The sequence below is a fragment of the Sphaerodactylus townsendi genome, linkage group LG04 (genome assembly GCF_021028975.2).
Source record: "Sphaerodactylus townsendi isolate TG3544 linkage group LG04, MPM_Stown_v2.3, whole genome shotgun sequence".
Classification (NCBI taxonomy): Eukaryota; Metazoa; Chordata; class Lepidosauria; order Squamata; family Sphaerodactylidae; genus Sphaerodactylus; species Sphaerodactylus townsendi.
In genome coordinates this window covers 22,262,447-22,285,603 of record NC_059428.1, presented here as the reverse complement: position 1 = coordinate 22,285,603, position 23,157 = coordinate 22,262,447, and the positions used below count along the sequence as shown (strand labels likewise).

General features: G+C 43.0%; 1 protein-coding gene across 1 annotated transcript in view; it reads right to left on the bottom strand.

The window, feature by feature from the left end:
• Positions 1-12,725: 12,725 nt before the first annotated feature.
• The window catches only part of CNTN5 (contactin 5), a 934,675-nt gene continuing 924,243 nt past the window's right edge, over positions 12,726-23,157 (bottom strand). The window contains exons 24-25 of the mRNA XM_048492765.1: positions 18,710-18,875; positions 12,726-16,248 (exon numbers count right to left, since the gene is read on the bottom strand). Of these exons, the coding sequence (XP_048348722.1) occupies positions 16,145-16,248; positions 18,710-18,875 (270 nt within the window). The 3' untranslated portion in view covers positions 12,726-16,144. The remainder of the gene's footprint in view (positions 16,249-18,709; positions 18,876-23,157) is intronic.

Here is a 23,157-nt window from a genome sequence, read left to right as displayed (position 1 = left end):
TTTATTGGCTGTCTTGAACATTTCTAGGTATTCTAAACCCAGATCCAAAAATCAGACTGGGAGCAACTTTTCAGTGTCTCAAGAAGGAAACTTTCACATCACCATCTACCTGATCCTGTTGACTGAACTAGCTGTGGATTTCACCTTGAGCCTTCTCCATCCAAAAACAAGTGCTCTAACTTTGAACCATAGTCCAGTCCTCTCCTTAGGTGTTAAGGATCAATCTCCAGAAGACATTAGAAAGACTAATGAATTGGGATATTGTCAGGAGGCCTATATTTAGGGTTTGCTTTTGCTGCCTTACGTTTCACTGTGGGGAGGGGGTTAAAGGGTTAATGCTGTTTTAAACTGTCTTTTCTAGCTTCTCTGGGAAGTCTACAAATCGCAGGTGTCTTCAAGGTCACGGCCTGCGCTTCTCCCTCGCTATCTACATGCATTCTCTGTGGAGCTCTCGTTCCCGGGGGGGAAGGACTGGTCTGGGTGCTTTTAAGTGCTGTGTGAATTGGAGTTTGTCATTCTCAGCTTTGCTGTTTGCAGATCCATCTTAAAATAAAACTGCTGTTTTTACAACATGAGTTTGTCTTTTACTGGGGGTTCTGACATTAAGCTTCGCCTTTGTACGGATTATAGAGGTTTAAACGCTGTTTCTAGCTCTAATAAATACCCCCTCCCGTTAATCAAGGATTTGTTGTCCAACTTGGGCTCTGGTAAGGTTTTCACAAAATTGGACTTGAGAGAGGCGTACTACCGAGTCCGCATGGCTCCTGGCCACGAGCACTTAACTGCTTTCAACACTAGATATGGTCAATTCGAGTACTGCGTCATGCCGTTCGGCCTCACGGGGGCGCCCTCGGTGTTTCAAAGTCTTATCAATGGTATTCTGAATGACTTATTGTTCAAGGGGGTGGTGGTCTACTTGGATGATGTGTTAATTTATACCCAGGATGAGGCCTCTCATGTTGCCTTGGTCAGAGAGGTCTTGTCGCAGCTTCTTGCTAACTCCTTATATGTGAAGCTTTCCAAGTGTGAATTTCATAAATCTCAGCTGGACTTTTTGGGTTATCGTATTTCTGCTGCTGGATTACAAATGGACCCTGCCAAAGTGGCCGATGTGCTGGCCTGGCAGTCCCCCCGCTCCCGTAAACAGCTCCAGTCCTTTCTGGGCTTTGCTAATTTCTACTGTGACTTTATTCCGAATTTCTCCTCCCTGGCTCTGCCCCTTACTGACCTATTGCATACGAAGACTCGGGGTTCTGCTGCAGCCCGCCCTGGAGCCAGTTTGCCCTGGGACTCTTCCTGCCAGGCAGCCTTTGACAACCTGAAGGCTGCGTTCACATCTGAGCCTGTCCTGGCTCACCCTGACCCCTCCCGGCCCTTTGTGTTGCACGTGGATGCCTCTGACAAAGCTCTCGGCGCTGCCCTCCTCCAGAGAGAAGCCGCTGGTCGCCTCCACCCCTGCGCCTACCTCTCCCGCAAATTTTCCGGGGCTGAGCTGAATTGGACTGTGGGAGATAAGGAAACTTGTGCTATAAAAGCTGCCCTGTCTGTTTGGAGGCATTTCTTAGAGGGAGCTGAACAGCCTTTTGAAGTTTGGACTGACCATAAGAATCTGGCTGCGTTATGCACCCCAGGTCGTCTGACAGCTAAGCAGCTGCGGTGGGCTGATTTCTTTGCTAGATTCCGATTCACTGTTCATTTCTTTCCTGGCAAGACCAATTGTTTGGCAGATGTGCTCTCTAGGTTGCCGGTGGAGGGGGAGCCCTCGCCTAGGTCTGCTCTTCCCCGTACGATCCTCTCTCCCTCCCATTTGGGCCTAGTGGTCACCCGCTCTCGCATGCAGGCTCAGGGCTCGCCTGGCCTGGCTCCACCAGACCACCTCCTCTCTGGGTTCTTGGAGGCTGGCAAGTCTCCGGTTGTTAAGGAGGAGGGGGGTGATGGGCTGATCTTACAGAATGGTCTCTGGTATCGTGGATCTCTGCTGTTTGTTCCACCCTCACTGCGTTCTCAAATTCTCCACCAGGGACATGATGTTAAAACTGCAGGCCATTTCGGCTTTGTGAAAACTCTACACTTGTTAAGGAGGCAGTTTTGGTGGAGAACCATGCGTAAGGATATTGAGGATTACATCAAAGGATGTCCTGTGTGTGCCATGGCCAAGACGATCCCTGCAAAGGCTCAGGGTCTGTTGCAGGACATTGCTTTACCTAGTGCCCCCTGGCAAGTGATTTCCATGGATTTCATTACTGACCTGCCTCTGAGTCATGGCAAAATGGTGATTTGGACTGTGGTAGATTTATTCTCGAAACAAGCCCACTTTATTCCATGTGCTTCTATTCCCACTGCCCAGAAATTGGCTGAACTGTTCATGTTGCACATCTATCGTTTACATTCCTTCCCGAAGAAGTTAATTTCCGACCGCGGGAGTATGTTTGTGTCTCGTTTCTGGAGGGCCTTGCTCAAATTGTTGGGGGTGGAGCAGGGGGTCTCATCTGCTTTTCATCCACAGACCAATGGCGAGACCGAGAGATCCCAACAGACATTGGAACAATACCTCCGGTGTTATGCCAATTATCAGCAAGATAATTGGGTTGACCTGTTGCCCTATGCTGAATATGCCTATAATAACTCTGTTCATAGTAGTACAGGCAAGACTCCATTTGAGGTGGTTCATGGCCAGTCAGCACCCCCCTTGCCCCATTTGCGGCTGTCAGATACTTCACCCGCACCTGAACTTCAGGATTGGATTCAATCTGTGGCTCAGCAATGGCCAGGGATCCTTCGTGCCCTTACGAAGGCTAGGGAGGCCTACAAGTGTCAAGCCAATAAGCACAGGCGTGATTTCCCGTTGGTGGTGGGAGACATGGTCTATTTGTCCACTAAGAATTTGCGCAGCCTGCACTGACCCTCCAAGGTGAGTGCAAAATATGTGGGCCCCTTCAGAATTATCAGGGTCATTAACAAAGTAACCGCTGAACTGGACTTGCCTAAAGCTTTAAGTAAAATTCACCCTGTGTTTCATTGCAGCCTGCTGAAGAAAACAAGTTCCCCGGATGTCTGGCATCCGGAGATGAAAGTGCCTCCTCCGATTCTGATTGATGGTTCCAAGCATTATGAACTGTCTGATATTCTTGACTCTCGCATCTATCGTAACCGCTTGCAGTATTTGGTCTCCTGGAAAGGTTGTTTGCCTGGGCAGAATCAATGGATCTTCACTAACAATGTAAAAGCTCCTGGCCTTATCAAAAGGTTTCATCAACGTTGCCCAAACAAGCCGGGAGGGAAGCCTTAAAGGAGGCAGTATGTCAGGAGGCCTATATTTAGGGTTTGCTTTTGCTGCCTTACGTTTCACTGTGGGGAGGGGGTTAAAGGGTTAATGCTGTTTTAAACTGTCTTTTCTAGCTTCTCTGGGAAGTCTACAAATCGCAGGTGTCTTCAAGGTCACGGCCTGCGCTTCTCCCTCACTATCTACATGCATTCTCTGTGGAGCTCTCGTTCCCGGGGGGAAGGGCTGGTCTGGGTGCTTTTAAGTGCTGTGTGAATTGGAGTTTGTCATTCTCAGCTTTGCTGTTTGCAGATCCATCTTAAAATAAAACTGCTTTTTTACAACACGAGTTTGTCTTTTACTGGGGGTTCTGACAGATATTTAGTTACAGTCCTCATACCATATACTTTGAAAGCGTGAGTTTGGATTAGGTAGCTTGTGAGCTACAAACTTGGCAAAGCTAGATTCAAGCGCAGTGGCACTTTAGACTAACAAGATTTTTGGAGTATTTCATAAAATAACTTTGATGCTCAAAACCTTATAACATCCCCCCATCCCCAATCTTGTTGGTCCCTAAGGTGCTACTGGACTCGAATCTAGCTGTTTTAAAGGAAACCAACATGGCTGCCCCCTGAAACAATCTTGGCAAACTGTGCTTTCTTTGACAAGCTTTCTGAAGTTTTATTGGAACTATCAGCAAACAAAATAATCTATTTGAAGAACAACCAAAGATGTTTTCCCAGTTCTCTTCTTCAAGTTTTTATTTTGAAACATGAAGAATAAATTTCTAAATGTAATGTTCACAAACACACATTTAATGCACCAAGGATAATCTTTATCTCAGGTAGCATCCAATACAATACACATCCCCTTTCCAAGACATTTTTCAATATATGGATGGAATTAGAAGCATGTTGTTTACTAAAGATAATGGGCTGGTTTGGTGCTCTGCTGCCGAACCTGTGGTGTTTGAGAAAAGGACACCAGAAAGGACTATTGGATCCTGCCATCTCAGAAAGCTTGCTTCGTGTCACAGATAAGATGCCGTATCATTAGACAACAGAAAGAGCTTGCTCAGCCAAGCATGAGGTCAATGGAATGAAATGCTACTTGCTAAAGTTTTGACACAGATACGCTTCAGAAAGCTTTCAGTATCTTTTAAAAAAACAACATTCTGATGGGTTATGCTCCTGGAAAGAAATTGATGCAATTTCCTATCATAAACAACATCAGGAATTGAAAGTGTGCTGAGTACTGTCAGTCAGAATTGACAAACACCTCCTGCCTGCCTTTGTTGTTTATTGGGATAAGTGTCCTTCAAGCAGGAATCTATTCTGTGATTTCATATTCATATTGTTAAAAATAAAAAAAACATTGACAATGACCAAGAAGAACTATTCTCTGTTAGAGAAGTGGTGACAGATGAAGATGGGGTACTGCTGAAGAATTCTACCAACCAGAGGACATCAGCACACCCCATAACTAGGCCCAATTCATCTTTTGTCAGAACAGTGTAGGTAGGTTTCCATTTGCCTGCTTATGGTGCGGTGGAAGGCCTTCAGGTAATTGAGGCCCTTGCCCACCAGTGCTCACCTGATCAACAATTGGAAACTGGAGCCAAATGGGGAGGTGAACATCCTGGGAAGAATTTTTTTTAAAAGAAAACAACAAGAGCTGGGGGGGGGGGAGGGTATAAGCTTCGGAGAGAGAGTTTTAACTACTGCCCATATACCATTATACTGCACAGCTTCTGATAGGTCCAAAAAGTAGTTAGAGGTAGGTTTTTTTGTCAGAGAAAATATTTTCCAACTTCCCCTTCCTGGCTCCTTGTGTGTGCAAATAGGAGGGATATTCTGAAGCTAATATGTGGTAAGATATTCCTATTTCCCTTCGTCTTCTGGCACTACAAGTTCCACCATCATCCTGAAGCTGGCGCTTGATCTTGAAACTTGGTTTATTTTCTGATCTGTTATGCCTTCCACAAACAATACCTTCACTTCAATTTCAAATAGCCAGGGAGATCACAGTTACCTAGTCAAGGTTATCCTCAGCTTTGGCTCTGTAATGCCCATGATCATTCTGACAATGGAGACCATTTTTGAGACTCAGAATTTCTGCTTAATTATGCTTGCCACAAACAGACAAGCTTACTGTGCTGTTTTGCTTCCATTTCAAATAACACAGAAGAGACATTTCCAGACATAATTTGGGCCATGATGTAGGGTTTCCAGTGTCCAGGTGGGACCTGGAATTCTCCTGGAATTACACCTGATCTTCAAAGTACAGAGACCAGTTCCCATGGATGAAATTGCAGGCTTGGAGGGTGAACTGACATGGCATTACATCCCCTCCTCAAATTCTCCTCTGTTCAGGCACCATTCCCAAATCTCCAGGAGTTTCCCAAGCTGAAGTTGGCAGCCCTGATTTTGATTCCTTTCAGTTTGGGCATTTCAGGTCCCATGATCACTCTGAAATCAGTGACCACCTAGATTCTAATTGTCTAATGAATTATGATTGCCACAAACAGATAACCTTACCTTTTAGTTCAAATGTGGGGATGAGATTGCTCCCCTAAAGTAGCTTTTGTAAGCTCCATGAGTAATGTGGTAGAACAAGCATAGGAAGAGCCCTGCTGGATCAGACCAGAAGTCCATCTACTCTAGCACATCATTTTACAGAACCGGTTGCTCTGGAGGGCCAACAAACAGGGCATAGAGGTCAAGGCCTTACCATGATGTTGCTTCCTAGCACTGGTATTCAGAGATTTGTGCCCTCTGTATATGGATGTTCTTTTAACTCACTATGGCTCATAGCTACTGATGAATCTATTCATCCTTATTTACAAGAATTTATCAGGTTGCCTATGGGTTATGGGTACCTGAAACCTCATCTAAAGTGGTTCCCTGAAGTACTTTTGCTCGGTTGCAGCAAGCAGAGGGACCCACCCTGGGTTATGTGATGCCTGGGAGAAAGACCCATATGTCATTTTTGAAAACATTCAACAAATCAGTAAGATATGGAGAGGGGCCTTTGTGTGCAGAAGGTCCCAAGTTCAATCCCCAACATCTCCAGTTAAAAGGACTAGGCAGTAGGTGATATGAAAGTACTGGAGAGTTGCTGCCAGTCTCAGTAGACAGTTCTGACCTTGCTGGAACAAGGGTCTGATTCAGTACAAGGCAGCATCACTGTTCATGTGACTCATGAAAGCTTATTGCTTTGTAGCAATTTGATGGCAAAAAAACAGGATCCTGGTCTGACTAGACCAGAAGTCTCATATTGCCTGGCAATTCCATGGGCTGATGGGACAGAGCTCCATGCCATCATCCTATGCTCTTGACCCTGACCACATTAAAATCTCAACCATTTTCTATGCTTGTGTAACCCCCATACTAGAATGGGATGACCCAGAAAGGGGTGGAGTCTGAAAAGAAGCAGAAGGCTGCAGAACTCATGAAGTTTGGAGGAAGCAAGGCTACCAGGCTGGGACCTTGATTGATTTTTATAAGCCTCTAACACCTTGTTTAAGGTAATTGCAATGTTGTTGGAAACTAGTGGGAAGGGAGTTGTTTATTTTTGCTATATTGTAAATGTTATAATTTATTGTCTCAGCGTTTTTGTGTATGTAAATGGTGAGAGTTTTTCTGGGGACCTTCAACATCTTGAATCCAGTTCACCAAGCCTCTGGAGTCTCCATGAGCCAACCACCAGCAGGAAGAATGGACTTGGCATTATCAGACTGTAATTAGAAGGACTTGGAATGAAACTTGAACAGGACCTTGGAGTGTTAAGTTAAATGTTAATGTTTGATAATTGTCATATGTTAAGGAAAGTAAACCATTTTGTTTAAAATTTAGTTTTGCAAACTCCTTCCAAATTCTGCTCCACAGAACCCACAAGCTGAGGTTACACTTGGTCCCATGCTCAGACCATGTGTGGTTCCTGGTTCTACTTGCAGATCCACTTAGTTTGCCAGACAAATCTAGATAAAAATGTATGCCAACACTGGGGTCACACACTGCCTCCTAAGTGGTCCCCCTTTGGATTGCAGTGTTTTACTGTTAAAGAAAAGAAAATGTCTCTAAATTATGAAGTCTGTCATGACACTACAGCTAGGTCTGCCATACCCGAGTTTGCTTGTCTTCTCACAGCTGACTATTTTCCTGCCTTGCTCAGTTAGTAATTAAGGAAGGAGATGTCTTTCATCTTCACAAGAGTGGTGATGATGGTCATAAAAGGACAAGAGTAGATTGCAGATTGATGGAAGTTCGGACTGGTTTATGGATTTTCAATATATGCTGTTGTCTGTGTCAGCAAAAAAACAGGTCATTATAGCCTTCTGTGACATTCATAGCTAATTTAGTAGAGGGCTTCTTATAGCACACTATTTAAGCAGCAGCCATTTTGTAATTGAAATCTCAGTTGAAATGCCGACAGTAACAATCTATTTTTATTTCCAAGATTGGTTTTATTTTGCTTATTAAGATATTGCGAAGTCATGCACCCTTATCAATATAGATGCAATTAAACCATGCTGGTTGCTTTGACAAGTTCCTACCTAAGTCAAATTAATAAAAGGCAATAATAAGATTTTTTAAAAAAAAACTGGAGACCAGCTGTATTTTTTTTAAAGCTCCCTAGGAATGAAAAAATTAAGGAATAAAACCCTTTGCATCAGAAGCAAAGCATGGGTTTGCTAAAGGTGTGTGTGTGTGTGTGTGTGTGTGTGTATGTGTGATCATAAATTGCCATTATGTCAAGTATTAAAGGCCAAGTGGTATCAGCTTCCATCCCCCCCAAGTTGGCAGCCAGCACTTGAATCCTTTAGTTTGTTCAAGTTAAGCTGAATGAAAGTGCACAGTGGAACTTTGATCTGTATTTTAGGCAATAACTTAGGATTGACTGCCTGGATCACCTGCAAGTTTCCTCAAGTTTAATCGGGACAGACCCAACCGATTTGGGTAATAAGACGGCTAACTGGTAAGCATAGCGTTGATTCATTTCAAATAATGGTCCTTTTCGCACATGTTACCTGCAATGTTTCCAAAACATTTTAATCCCCCCTTTTACCAAGATGTCTGTCCGCACTCCCCTCTTCAAAATGTTTCATGGTCACTGTGAGGGGTTTTGGGGGTTATTTGTAAAAAAAATGCTTCATTGATTTGTTGCTGAATTTTTCTGTTAGTCTGTTTAATTGATGCTTCATAAATTAAACCAAACAACAACAATAACAACCAGAAAACACAGGAATGATTAAAATAAAGAGGCAAGGGGGAAAGGAGTTAAGTCAGGGATATGAAAAGGTGCTGAGGTAAAAGTTGGGTGATGGCATAGGCATGGAAAATGGCACAGAAAATACAAAATGTTACAAATATGACTGCACAGTGAGTAAAGACAGCTTGGAAATGTTTCTCAGTCAAAATAATTGTTGTGAAAGCGGTTTAAAAAAACAGAAAAAGCTGCTTGGAAACATTTTAGGAACCACAGGGGAAAAAGCAATGTGGAACTCTGACGGAGGAAACCTTTTATTTGTAGCCTGAAAGCATTTAAAGGTTCCTGTGTGGGAAGGTCCAATGTAATTGGGAAATGTAGTAGAAGTCTAGAGCCCAAATGTATATAGTTAGGTGGCATAATAAAATTCAAGGCCCCTAACTGTAGATTTCTGTTCTAGATATAAAGGCCATTTAGATGGTGGAACTTTAGGGTGCTCTGTATGGATAAGTTGACAGAAGAAAGAATTTAGATTTTTTTCCAGAACATTATGAGTAACTACAGAAAGATCTGGGCCCATTTGAACTCTAGTGCCTTCATGTGCAAAATTACATGAGAAGCAGGAAACTAGCTATGTGACGAGGTAATAAAAATATGAAAGAATTGGTGAAGGAAATTGTGGATAAATTTCACTTGAATTTTTTTCTTTTTTACTCAGATACAGATTCTGAACAGAGCTTGAAGGAAATAAAATGGCACCTATCTCTGAGGCACACAGATGTCAGTCTGGGCTGTTCTTTTGCTTTTTCACTGACCAAAAGTTTCTGGCTATATTACCTTTCCTACTTTCTCCTCAAACTTCTCTGGGCCTTCTAACATGGTTCTGGATTCCTTGTGGGTGGGACAACCTTGAATCTTTATGAATTAAAAATATGGTACCTAGCGACAATAACAAGGAATGGCTGAATTACTGTTGCAGTTGCACATATCACAACTGTATCAGTAGTCACACTTGTCTTATGAGAACAACATTAAAAATACTTATATGCTTGACATCATTGAACAGACAAGAGCTATTTATTTACATAATTGTCTAAAAGATGGGGTGGGGTGGCAACGATTTGGTATTCAAACTAATCACAAAAACACATTTATTTCCAGAATTATTTTCTGGACTAGTTCCTCCTACACCCTTTATTTGAGAACAGAAAGCTGTAACTGAAAGTAATTTGTTCTTTGTGGAGTTGCAGAGCTACATTGGTGGTGAAAGGATGCCAGAAAACACACTGATGGGAAAGGCAGCAAAACACCGTAAGCATCGGCCATCATTCTCTGTCTCCTCCTGTCACACCCCCAACTGTACTCAATTTTCAGATGTGTCCCTTTGTATCACAGTGTCTAAGAACTACAGAATGTAGTTTATCACACATGAAACTGTCTTGCACTCTTGTGTCCTACTCTTAATCTATCAAAGTTAGTCTCGTTTGCTCTGACTGGTGGCAGCTCTCCGGAATCTTGGGCAGAGGATTTACACGTCACTTGCTACCTGATCATTTTATCTGGAGATGTTGGAGAATGACCCAAGTGCTTTTGGCATGCTTGCCAGATGCTCTACCACTGAACCACTGTCTTTTCTCATACATCACGCCACAAAAATTATTCCTCTTAAATTTAGAGTTGCCACCAAAAAAACTCACATGTATAATGACTGCTGCTGAAACAAAGAGGAAAACAAATATTTGTGGAAGTTTTGTGTCTACATTGCAGGGAATTTGGGACTCAGGATTAAGGTTGTCAAACACCAGGTGGATCTGGAGATGGTCCAAAATTTCAGGTGGCCTACAGACTACAGGGGTAGGGAACCTGCGGCTCTCCAGATGTTCAGGAACTACAATTCCCATCAGCCTCTGTCAGCATGGCCAATTGGCCATGCTGGTAGGGGCTGATGGGAATTGTAGTTCCTGGACATCTGGAGAGCCGCAGGTTCCCTACCCCTGGACTACACAAATCAGTTCCCTTTGAGAAAACAGCAGCTTTGGAGGGTGGATTCTATGACACTATACCCTGTTGAGGTCGCCCCCCCTTCTCAATCCTGCCCTTCTCCAAGGTTTCAGTCCCAAATCTCTAGGAATTTCTTAACCCAGTCTTGGCAACCCTACTCTGCATTGGAGCATTCAGATTTCGTTGTTTTTCCTCTCTTAAGAAGCTGACCAGACTCAATTTACTGCTGATCTGGGAATGAAGAAGTAAATCCATACCATTTAGCATCTGACAGGACAAAAGATAAAAGTCAGTAAAAAGAGAATAATTTATTAAAAAGATCTAATGTTACAAGAACAGTACACAGGAACCAGTATTTGACTGTGTCTTTCACATAGTATATACCATTATATATATAGTAAATATATACAAGTTGTATACAAGATATCTAACATTTTGAGATGGGCCTTTCTTTTGGTTTCCAAACAATTTTATTATTTTTTTCCTGTCTGATTGCTTTTAAAATGGTCATCATGACGTTGTACAAAAATACAGTCTTTCAATTAAGTCGGACTGCTCCGCTACAATCCCATCCAAAGAAAATGAAAAGAAATCTCTGCAGCAAAAAAGGAAAAAAAACTTCCACAAAATAGCCACCCACATAACCCACCAAAAAGGGCTGTGAGAAGGCAATGTTGTCATCTACAAAGTAATAAATATGTAATATAGAGATACTTAAACATTTAAAACATGTTTATCAACAGGGTCAAAGATGCAAAATACAACATTCTGCATAGGCTGAGTAGAAAACGCTACCCCATTGTATCCCAATAGTGAAACTATTTATTATGAAGCTTAGTTTGGTAGAACAAACAAAAGTGTGGCCTTTTAGATGATTTATGAAGTTAACTAGCAGTGAGGCATCAGATGACAGGGTTTAGACACTGTCAGATAGAACTTACGTACATAGGTGCTATCAAGTTGCAATTGACTTGTAACCCCAGCAAGAAGCTTTCAAGGCAAATTAAAAGAAGTTCTGCTGTAGGGAAGCCTCTTCCACACATACAGGACAATGCACTTTCAATTCCCTTTGCAGCTGTGCAGAATAGCAAAATCCACTTGCAAACAATTCTGAAAGTGGACTGAAAGTGCATTATTTTGCATGTGCGGAAGGGGCCATAGGGGAAGAGAAAGTGATTGTAAGCCGCTTTCAGACTCTTTAAGGTAGAGAAAGGGGGGGGGGGTATAAAAACCAACTTTTCTTCAAAACCAACACACAGGTCTCAAGAAAGCCTAGGCATTTACTAACAAATTTTTAGCAACTTTTCAAATACTATACCCACTAACTGCTGTATTTGGTGCAAATACAACTTGTCACAGCACCACATCTGTCATGGAGAGTCAGCAAGTTCTTATACAAATTGTTTGCTGGATTAAGAAAATTATCCTCCTCCCTCATCTATTTCAAAGTAAAGGATTTTCACCTGCGTCGTTTTAGAATTTTTCGCTCTGCTTTTAATCTCTGCTAAAATATGGCAACTGCCTGGCTGTTCCTTCTCCCCGCCACCTCACCCAATTACATCTAGCAAAGACGGCTGAGAATGAAGTCAATTTGCACTTCATGCAATTGATTTGATAAACCTTTCAGAGATTGCGGGTTTATGTTTTAGAAGAAGCCTTTATCATACCTATAAAACCTGCAGCGCTCAAGCGGACTATTCTCACAGTGGTTAAGAAGTATTCAAATAATCACCAACCAGTCAGTGACAGAAAACAAGTATTTCCATCTGTACTGAAAAGATGACCTTAGGAGGGGTGCCAGCCTTCAGATGGGACCGAAAGATCTCCCAGAATTACAACTCATGTTTGAACTACACAACTGTTCACTTGGAGAAAAAGGCTGATTGGCAGGGTTGATGCTATGGTATTATACACTGCTAAGATACCTTTCCTTCCCCAGTCTTCATCCCAGATTTCCAGGAATATCAACTTGGAGCTGGCAACCCTAGACATCAGTGTCACAGGTAGGAAGAGAATGAAAGGCTCCCCACAAGCTTGCAACTGGTGCTGTGACCAGAGGTGGGATCCAACCAGTTCTCACCACTTTTCTAGAAGTGGTTACTAATTTTTTCTGAGTTCCAAGAAGGGGTTACTAAAGCAACCCCCCTGCCCAATAGGGACTGGAGGTGCATGTGTGTGGCGGCGCCACTGTTTGAATCCCACCACCATTGGAACCTGTTATTAAAATTTTTGGATCCCACCACTGGCTGTGACCCAAACCCAGCACCTCTTTTGCTGAGCTGTTCTTGGATGTACCATTTCTAGGATCAGGTACATATCCATTGAGAACTGTGGCTGAAACTCAAGCCAGCCATGCTCAGCCCAGCAGCCAACTGAACACTGGGTCTAACTGGCTATATACTGTGGCTCTGCCAAGCTCCATCTGACTTTCAGAGGGGGACCTGGGAGTGAGGGTGGGGGGTTGGAGACAGCAGTATAAAACTGGAGTTGGTCAGACCCAGCACAATGTTCAGTGCTAGCTGAGCCCAGCATCTGCCTTGGTCTGACCAGTTCCAGCTTCATACTGCTCCACCTCACCTGCTGGTCAGTCTGAGTGCTCAGTTCAATGCTGGGTTCAGCCTGCAGTTTAACACTGGACTCGGCCAAGCCAAGCCCCATTGATCACGGACTGGGTTCAGCATTCAAATGTGTGTCTGCCCCTGAACTCCATGTGCAGTTTGGTGGGTGGGGCTCATTTGCTCCCAGAGGCTATGGGACGTCGGCTGGCACCCCTTGAGGGGAAGCACTGCTTTGCCCCACCCTAGATAGATAACCTCTATCTGGTATCCAACTACATTTTTTCTCTTGCTTTCCCTTAAAAAAATCACATTGGATACTTCCAATCTCAGCATTTTCCCTATTATCTGACTAAAGATATTTTATTCAGAAATACATTATTCAAATCTGTGTCTCTTGCTATACGAGATTCACCCCAATAAACAAATCTACTCACATTTGTTTACCATAGAAAGTAGGAAGAGGCATTTTGGTACTTCAAACACCAAGACCAACAAAGGGAATGCTGCTTCTTCCACTGTTCCTCAAAATGGATAATCTATGATATCACAGAAAAACTTCTTGAATTAACCAGGGGTTGTGTTTTTTCTGGGCTGGGTGGCCATAGTCTGGTAGTTTTTGCTCCTAACATTTCACTTGCATCTATGGCTGGCATCTTCAGCGGCACATCTCTCCTTGGCACACACAGACGGCGGGAAAACCCACAACAAGCAGTTGATTCCGGCCATGAAAGCCTTCGACAATACATTCTCAGATTTCAATTGACAGCAGATGAAAAGGCATCATAAATTGGGGGCCTATGAGTGACTGGACAAAATATCCTATTGAGGGAAAGATGGATTCAGGGGGAAGAAAGAAGGGCCATAGCTAGACATTTTGTAGTGAGAGGGAGCAAAGGGTATTCTGCTATCTTTAAATATTCATATGATTAATTTTGTAACATTAAAAAATGCCTCGAATTTTTGTTTGTGGATCTCGCTGCCTATGTAAAGATAAAGTATACCATCGAATCGCAAACAACTCGTGGAGACCCCATGAAGTTCTACCTCATAGTGTTTTCAAGGCAAGAAACAAGCAGAAATTGTTTGCCACTGCCTTCCATCGCAGGGGGTTGGACTTGATGGCCCTTGTGGTCTCTTCCAGCTCTATGATTCTTCTGCATAGCAGCTCCAGTCTTCTTTGGTGGTCTCCCCTCCAAGTACTGACCCTGCTTAGCTTCCGATGAAATTAGGTTAGTCTGGGCTATTACAGCTGCTATTTGTACTTGCCTCAAAAACTAGATGGTTGGAGTGAGTGAACCATTTACTGAGCAATTGGAGGGAATGCCGGGCTGGATCCTTGCGAAAATCCACATTAATGGACAGGAATTTTTGTCAACAATGCAGACCTCCCATAACAGCCCAAAATGTTCCCCAATGCTGCTTCTGGGGAAAGGGGACCACCCAGGTATGGCACAGATGGGGGGTAGGAGTCAGAGCAGGAAGAGAGAATCAATGGAAATCACCACCCCATTCCATCCATGGAAATGTCCACTAAGTCTAAGCCACTGCTTGCACCGTTTCCTGCACAGTTCTGTAAGTACAGAATGAAAACCGAAAATCCAGAAAAGGGATTTCTTTAAGAGAGCCAGGCCTATGATCCTGCTTAGAGCAGTGAAACAAAGAAAGAAAGATCCATATTTGCAAAGAAGTGAGGTAACAGTAACAGACAAGATGGAAAACGCTGGGCTCGATCCAACAAGCCTTCCCACTGGTGAAAAAGAGTGGCCCTCTAAAATTCACTCAAAAAGGCTTTGCAGGGATCATGGGACCTGCTTTGATAAAAGTCATATAGGATAGATTTATAAGGAGGAGAAATGGGTGAGATCAAGGGGGGAAGAGGGGGTTAGATCCAACCCTCTAAAAGTGGACCTGATGTATAGATCTTGGAAAGGTTGGAGGGCTCTGGCTTAAATAGTTAGAAACGTTGCTCAACAATATCTGTTCCAGTTTTCCAAAGGACACAGTATCTCTCCTATTGGAATTGTATACGTCTCACTGATAGCAATCCAAGCAACATCATTTTCTTGAGCTCAGGATATGTTTTTTGATTACCTTCTATTGAATTTTTTTTATTTCCTTTTATTGAATCATCAAATTTAGACAGTATGGTACTGTACAAAAATGAGCTACTCCCACCCCCGCCCCCCCAGACTGAAAGATATCTGAAGATAGCAGCTTTCTCCTCTTGCAACCAATTCTTGCGTCCAGTTGGTAATAACTGCAGGGTGTGATTAAGTGTGCATTCGCCAATCAGCTGTATTCTAGCTATTAAAAATAAATATTTTCTCCTTCGGCTGCTGAGGTGGATGATATTGTACTGAAAAATAAGAGGGCTGAGTTTTGCTCTGTGTCCAAATGCTTTACATTTACCTCACAAAGCAAAAAAAAAAAAGAGTCTCATTATATACTCAAAGAATACAACAGAGCAGAAAACAATAGAAAATTACCATACTTTGCTAACTTGACCTGGCATTAGGAATTTCTATGAAAGGCAACGTTTTCTACAGTGATTTAGAAAAGGGCCACCTAACATAGCTTTTGCCATGCCTTGTCAATTTGGGAGGGGAAAAAACCTAATCATGTGGAAAGAGGTAAAGCGGCGAGGGGTGGGGGGAGAAAACCCACTTGACTCCAAGCATTTATCAGGCGTTCTCAAAATAAAATCCATAACAAGTCAAACATAATTGATGTACTGTACTAGACATCACGGTTTAAACTACTAATGATTCAAGACTGGTGCCTGCTCATATAAACATATTTGAAAAGAAAAGTAAATTAGACAAAAATTTAATTTGCTTACAAAAGTTCATTTCATACAATCTGCATATTTTCGGTTGGGCAATAAATGCCTCCTCCTCAAAGAGGACATTCGGAAAAGTGAAGAGAATGAACCTGGTGAAGTATTTTAGCATTTATTCTTCCCCTGCCCTCAATACTCCTGCTGTGCTGTGTGCATTTCCATGTGCCTCTGACAGTTTGGTCTTTGCCTTTCGTTCCTCTGGGGACGCAGGGCTCTCTCCATCGGCGTTAGTGGGCTAAAGCAATCAAACAGATGAAAGAAAAAGGTCCACAGTTTTCACCACGAGGTTGATGGAACCATCAGTACTAATAGAAACGTTACGGTTGATGAGGACGTGGAGAAAGCTGTTAGGCTTGATTGAGAACTTGTGACTTTCCCACCTGAGATAAACAAAGCAAAGGTGAACAGAAAAGAAATCTGCATCTGACCCCACCATACAGTGCAATAGTCCAGAGATCCCCTATCTTGTTCAACCAAGAGCATTATTGCAAAATTGAGACAAGGTAGCGGGGGCCACCATAAAGTGGCTGCCATGGAAAGCACAACCAACCACAAAATGGCTGCCATGGTCAATCACGAAAATACCAGGAGATTCCAATTAATGCATCATCCTGTGATACAGTTAATTGTTTCTGAATGGGTATCCTCTGCAGACAAAAAGGCGATGCCTCTTTTGTGAAGCTGCCTTACACTGAATCAGACCATTGATCCATAAAAGTCCATACTGTCCACTTAGTTTGGCAGCTGCTCTCCAGAATGTCAAACCAAGATCTTTCACATCATCTGCTGCTTTAACTGGAGATGCCAGGGATTGAACCTGAGACCTTCTGTATGCCAAGCAGAAGCTCTACCATGGAGTCACAGCCTTCCTCCTCTCCCCTCTTTAGATACTCTGGAAGAAAACCAAGACTGGTTCTCTAATTTGGGGAACGGAGGGGAGAGACCCCAGGCTTGCTCGCGTGGATCACCTTTAAGTTTTAAAATGGATTCCTTAAAATCAGCAAGCTGAAGAACTTTTTAAAGTGTTAGGCTTCTGCTGGCAAGACTGGAAATCAATTTTTTGACTTCAGATATAGAACACAGGGAGGCATCTTTACTATTTTTCAGACCAGCATAGGAATTAGCATTGGCTAAGGCAGGGCAGATGCCAGGGCATGCCCCTGCTATGAAATATATCGATTTTCTCTTCTTACAACTAGCAAACTTCAAACCGCAGTAAAGCCAAGAATGTCAACTTTATTTCTTTATGGTGATGGATTATGAGAGAAAGCAAGCATCTGCCGAGTGCTCTCACTAAGAGACAATTTGTCCACTTTAATCACACACACTTGCCTGTCTTTGTTAACAGCATTTTAGTGGACATCAAGGAGACTGGGACGGGGGTGCGGGTGGAGAATTTCTGCATTGCACAGAAACAACAGAAAAAGGGCTTGCAAGCAATGTGTTGGACAGGGTGGCAGAAACATACGGATTGTTGGTGTCTAATCATTGTGGTCAATGATCTGATAATGGTGTCATGGAGAGTAAGCTATTAATCTAAGGAAACATCCTCAGGCATTCTTTGTATTTTGCTTTCCTCAGCCATGAAATCTTGAGTTGGTGTGGGCTGTAGACATTTCTGACTAGGCAAAGGTCAAATGCCCATTCTACTTAATAGCACTTTAAATAAAACCATGGATGTCATATTTCCTTTCCATTGGTTTTATACAAAGTTGTTGAAGATAACCAAGAAAGCAAAATTTTGTATGATTTCTCTTTTCCCTTGAAATGAAAATGGGTTTGGTTGAAGAAGAAAAATAGAGACAAAAAGGAGGGGCCAAAAGGAAGGGTGTAATTAGGGGAGGGAGGGGCTGTACCAAAGAGGAATGGGCCTCCTGGTTGCATTCTGTTGCCCAGGGTCCATGAAAACCTGGAACTGGCCCTGCTTGTTATCATGTCATATTTAAAAAAGTAAAAATATTCCCATGAGCAAGCATTGGGCCACTACTGACCCATGGGGTGATGTCACATCACAATGTTTGCTAGGCAGACTATGTTTATGTAACCCCCATGCTCAGAATGGGTTGACCCAGTAAGGGGTGGAGACTCAAAGCAGCAAGAGGCTGCAGACTTCATGTAGTTTGGAGGAGACAAGGCTACCAGACTCGGACCTTGGTTGTATAAGCCCTTAACACCTTGTTAAGGGTTTCTTTTTGTGTTTGTAATGGGTGAGAGTTCTCCTGGAAACCTTCATCATGTTGAATCCTGTTCATCAAGCCCTTGGAGTCTTCAGGAGCCAACCCACTTGCAAAGAAGAATTGGACCTGGCAGTATCAGTAGACTGTAAATTAAGGACTTGAAAATGCAACCTGAACAGGACCTTGAAGTGTGATGTTAATTGTTGATGTTTGATGTTATATGTTAAGAAAGTAAACCATTTTGTTTTAAAAATTTGTTGTTGCAAACTCATTCCAAGTTCTGCCCCACAGAACCCACAAGCTGAGGTTACATTTACAGGGTGGTTTGCCATTGCCTTTCTCAATCTTCTAAACTTGACCCCTAGCAAGCTGGATACTCATTTTACTGACCTTGGAAGATGGCAGGCTGAGTCAACTTTGAGCTGGCTACCTGAATATGACTTCTGTCAGGATTGAGCTCAAGTTGTGAGCAGAACTTTGACTTCAGTACTGCAGCTTACCACCCTGCACCACAGCGCTCCTCACTCATATGTCGCATATGCGGTCATTAATAAAGATTTATACATAGTTCAATGTTATTCTCTTGCCCGTGTTTATAACAGAAGCAGTTTTGAAAGATAACATGGGTGTGGTCCTGCTTTGGACAGTCAACAGTTGGCCTTACCTGAAAAGGATGGTATCCTGATTTGGGAACTCGTTCCATCCCCTCCTTCACTGACTGCACGGACTTCTATGATATAGACACCTACATCAGGTAGAAGTACCACTGCAGAGGTTTTCTGTGTTTCAATGACTTCACTGTTGCTGTTACCTTCTTGTCTATACAGCACCTGTGGATGACATGAAAAGCCACAGAATATTTAATTCCATGTAAATTCACTTCTAGACTCGAGACAATGACAATTAAGGCAAGGAATAAAGAAAGTAGGGTTTGGCTTAGCAAACTGCTACTGGAGATTTGGGCATCCTCACCCAAATCCTCCCTTGCCTATCTAAAGTCCTCTAAGGCACCTGGAGATCTTACCTCCTTACTCCCTGTATCACTGGCAAACAAATCCAACTGAGCTTGAAATGAGCCACAACATCACCCTACAAGTGGCCACTCCAGGAACTGCAGCATGGAGCAGTGTAGAAGATGCTTGTGGCTAGGAGAGCCAATCAGAGCGGGGGTTGGGGGTGGTGGTAGCTGTGCCTATATAAACTTTGCCTCTACATGTTGTGGGTTTCCTGGGCTTCAACAATACCTTTGCCTCTGGACAGTAAGGGCTGTTTGACAGTGGAATATACTGCCTCGGAGTGTGGCGGAGTCTCCTTCATTGGAGGTTTTGAAACAGAGGCTTGGATTACCGTCTGTCAGGAGTGTTTTGATTGTGTATGGCAGGGGGTTGGACCTGATGGCCCTTGTGGTCTCTTCCAACTTTGTGATTCTATGAACATCCACTTCTTCAACAGAAAGGCTAAATGAACCATCCCAAAGCCTGCTTTGCCAGTCGTTCCACTGTCTTCTCACTTCCCCATCATTTTTGCCTCTGGGCCCTATTCATTGGCTTAGTATAGAAGTTGAGGTAGCAGTCTTCAAACTTTGCTCAAGGGGACTGGGAATGGAGTTACATACTCCTTCCTCCACTCTCCTTTTCCCTCCTTGACCATATGCGTCCTGTCCTTTCCCCTGATTAGCATTGACTATGCAGTATCAATATATTCACAACAAGGTGAGATTTGGGGGTATTTGCCCAGACAGTGGGACCAAGACATGACAAGACAGATCATTTTATAAACCTGACCAAAGACCAGATTTCCAGATAAATCTGAACTTCAAACAAAAAACTAAACCAAAATCAAACCAACCAAAACCAACAAAACAAAACATCATGGGGGGATTAAACAAAACAATAGAAGCAGCTTTTGTTGCTTTAAGAAGTTAATATCCTCTCATTTGCCTTTGTGGGAGTTACTAGGCAGCCACAGCAATATTGCCAGCCTTCAAGTCTTTGCTTCTGTCAGAAAAGGCAGAAGGAGGGGCTGGGTCCTTTCCAAGTCTTTGAGGAAGGGCTCATTGGGGCCAGGCCTGACAGCAACCACCAGGCAACTTGATACCGCACAATTTGCATGATGCATCCAGGGGAAATAATGTGGGGAGGGGAACGCAGGACATATGAGTTGCTTCCCACAAGTCCTTGTGCGTCCTCCCCTGTGTAATTGGACCTGGTGACTACAGTTTTCTAGGGAGAGGCTGCAAGGATGAAGAAAGGAAGGAAAGTGGAAAATGAGATGGTGGCAAATAAAAGTAGATTGACTGGTGAGTAAGAAATAGAGAAGGAAGCAGAAAGCAGTGAGAGGCTATGGGGGCTGCCAAGTAAGGGAATGAGGAATCAGCAGGGGAGGGTAAAATGACCTCCCCTTGAGTTCTGGATCCCCCTACTAGTTACTTTTTAATGAAAATATCTTTTAAAACCTGAGTTAGAAGCTGGTTTGCAAACTTGGCTTAATGCTGAATATAGTTATAATTGATGTAAACATAGTGTTGCACTACAGTTAATGCTAACATGGTGGTATATGGACCTTCTCTCTTAATTACAGCTAGGAGATTGTTGCTAGCTTTACATGTGCACTGATCCCATGTAGTATGCTGACTATTCTCCCTGACCACTTACATTTCACCTAGCTATTACAGTTTATGATCCTTTTAGGAAGAGTCTGTATAATCTCTTTTTTCTACACTTTGTGTCTTGCGTAATCTAAGTCAAAGGTGAGTAGTGTGTGAGAAAGGATGAGGGAAATGAGAAAGAGCCTTACTCAGACAACACATGAAACCACATTTTGGGCAGCACAGACAGGGCTCACCAGCAACTTTCTTGGCATTTGCCAAGTACTTTTAGAATGAGGTCAGGGCCACATCTGGGCTTTTGGCCATCAGGGCTTCTGACTGACAACTGAAGATTAGGGCAGATTTTTAAACGTGGCTTTGGCAGCATTTGCCACCACAGAGCAAGGATTTTGTGTATGTGACTGAAGAAAAGATGTGTTAGCAAGAAAATGTTTCAAACAATATGAGTATTGAAAAAAAACCCGTATTTTCAGCAGAGCTTCTCCTTGAAATGTTGAAGTGTTACTATTAAAGTGATACCCTGACATTTTGTTGTTGGCGCCACCTCTTTTGGTAGCCATTTTGTTGTTGCCTCCATCTCCTTCAGGAGCCATTTTGTAGTTGCGTCAGAATTCCAAAGGTGACCACAGACTTTAAAAAGATTGGATATCTCTGTCATAAAACAGGGTTTCATGTTTTGCCTGAACTGTGACAGAGGGGGAAAGAGAGAATGAATGTATATCTGAATATGTAAGAAGCCATGCATTTGAAAAAAACAATGACTGCAGAATGGGTAGAGGCATCGTTGTCTTAAAACAGAGCCCCCGCCCACAAACTATGGGTTGGTCTGGTAACATTTGTGTATGTGGAAGTACATATAAGATCAAAGTTAGTTTTTTTCCCTTCTGGGGGCTGATTTAAAATGACTCTTGTGCATTAAGACCGACCCATTCTCAAAACTACGCCAAATTTAAGAAGCCAGATGCTACAGGAACAGATTGCTGAATATCCTCACCTTAATAATAACAAATCTTTATATTTGCACTTCTGCTCTAGAAAGAAAATATTAATTTTAATGGCATTTATGATGCCTCATGCTTCTGCATTTCCTTAAATCCTTCTGCAAATACTGTCAAATTGAAGTGTTAGCGTGGATTTCATGCCAGTCTGTTCCTATTAATAGTCAGATGGGTTAGTGCTAATGGCATCAGATGGCATATATTAGCCAGTCGACAATCCCTAGTTGACAGTTACTGTTTCCATAACCTACTAAGGGTTAAAGGCATTTACTTATCTTGAGTCTATTTTCCTTAAAAGTTATTGCTTTTGTTTGATCTTTAAAACAATAATGAGAGCATTTTGCAATGGGCTGGGAGGCAGGAAGTTATTTATTTTTGTAGATATACCTTGCTTTTCTCCCCAGCGGGAACTCAAAGCAACTGACAACTTTGTTTTCCCCATTCTCATTTTACTTTCCCAACAATAAACTTGTGAGGCATGTGAGGCTGACAGTGGATTGGCCCATAGTCAACACCTGGCAAACTTTCATAGCCAATCAAATATTCAAACCAGGGGCTCACAGATTTTAGTCTGACTGTCTGACCATTGTCCAGTAGCGTAGCACCAATGCGGCAAGGGGAGGGGCATGATGCCCTGGGTGGAGCCGTGGCCGGGGCGTGGCCGGGCCATGGAGGGGGTGGGGTGGGGGCATTCCAGCGCGGGGCAGGGCAGCGCTGCAGCAAGGGTGCAAGGCGTGTGTGTGCCCTGGGCGGTTTCCTCTTGCTCCGCCCCTGCCACCATCCCATAGTGTGTATGTGTTAATTGCAGTTAAGTTGCAACCCTATAAATCAACAACCTCCAAAATGTCCTATCGTTAATAGCCTCATTCAGATCTTGCAAACTGAGGGCCATGGCTTCCTTTATAGAGTCCATCCATATATTGGGTCTTCCTTTTTTCCTGTTAACTTCACTATTTCTAGCATTATTGTTTTTTTCTGTATCCTGTTTTCTCTTAATGTATCCATAAAACTCTCCTGCAACACCCCATTTCAAAGGAACCTACTTGCTTACTGACAACGTAGTTCTTAGCAATGGTCCTTCTGCAGCATAGTTATGGTACACAGGAGACAAGGAAAGCTGCTAGGTTAAAACTGGGTTCTAACTAGGTTCAAACTGCAGAGGAAAAAGTGGGGGCTTCAGTGGATTTGGGGGTGTCCTTGCAACAAAGTACAAAAACATCTTATAGATCATTTATGAGATCATCAGGGATGCCAGTAAAAGCTGCTAAAAAGGAATTTATGAGGCCTCCATTGTGTCTGCAATCTGCTTCAAAGCAGTGACATTATGTCCATTGTGTCAAAGCTGTGATGTCACTTCCAGGTTTTCCTGGATATTAGTCTTGTCTAGGAATTGCTACAATAGAGTTTCCTGTGCTTCCTACAGAAGACTGACAGCAGTGCTGGGTTTCTCCTGAAAGTGACATCATAGCAGTTCCAAAGGTGCTCTCCATGGTGCCATTTGCCTCT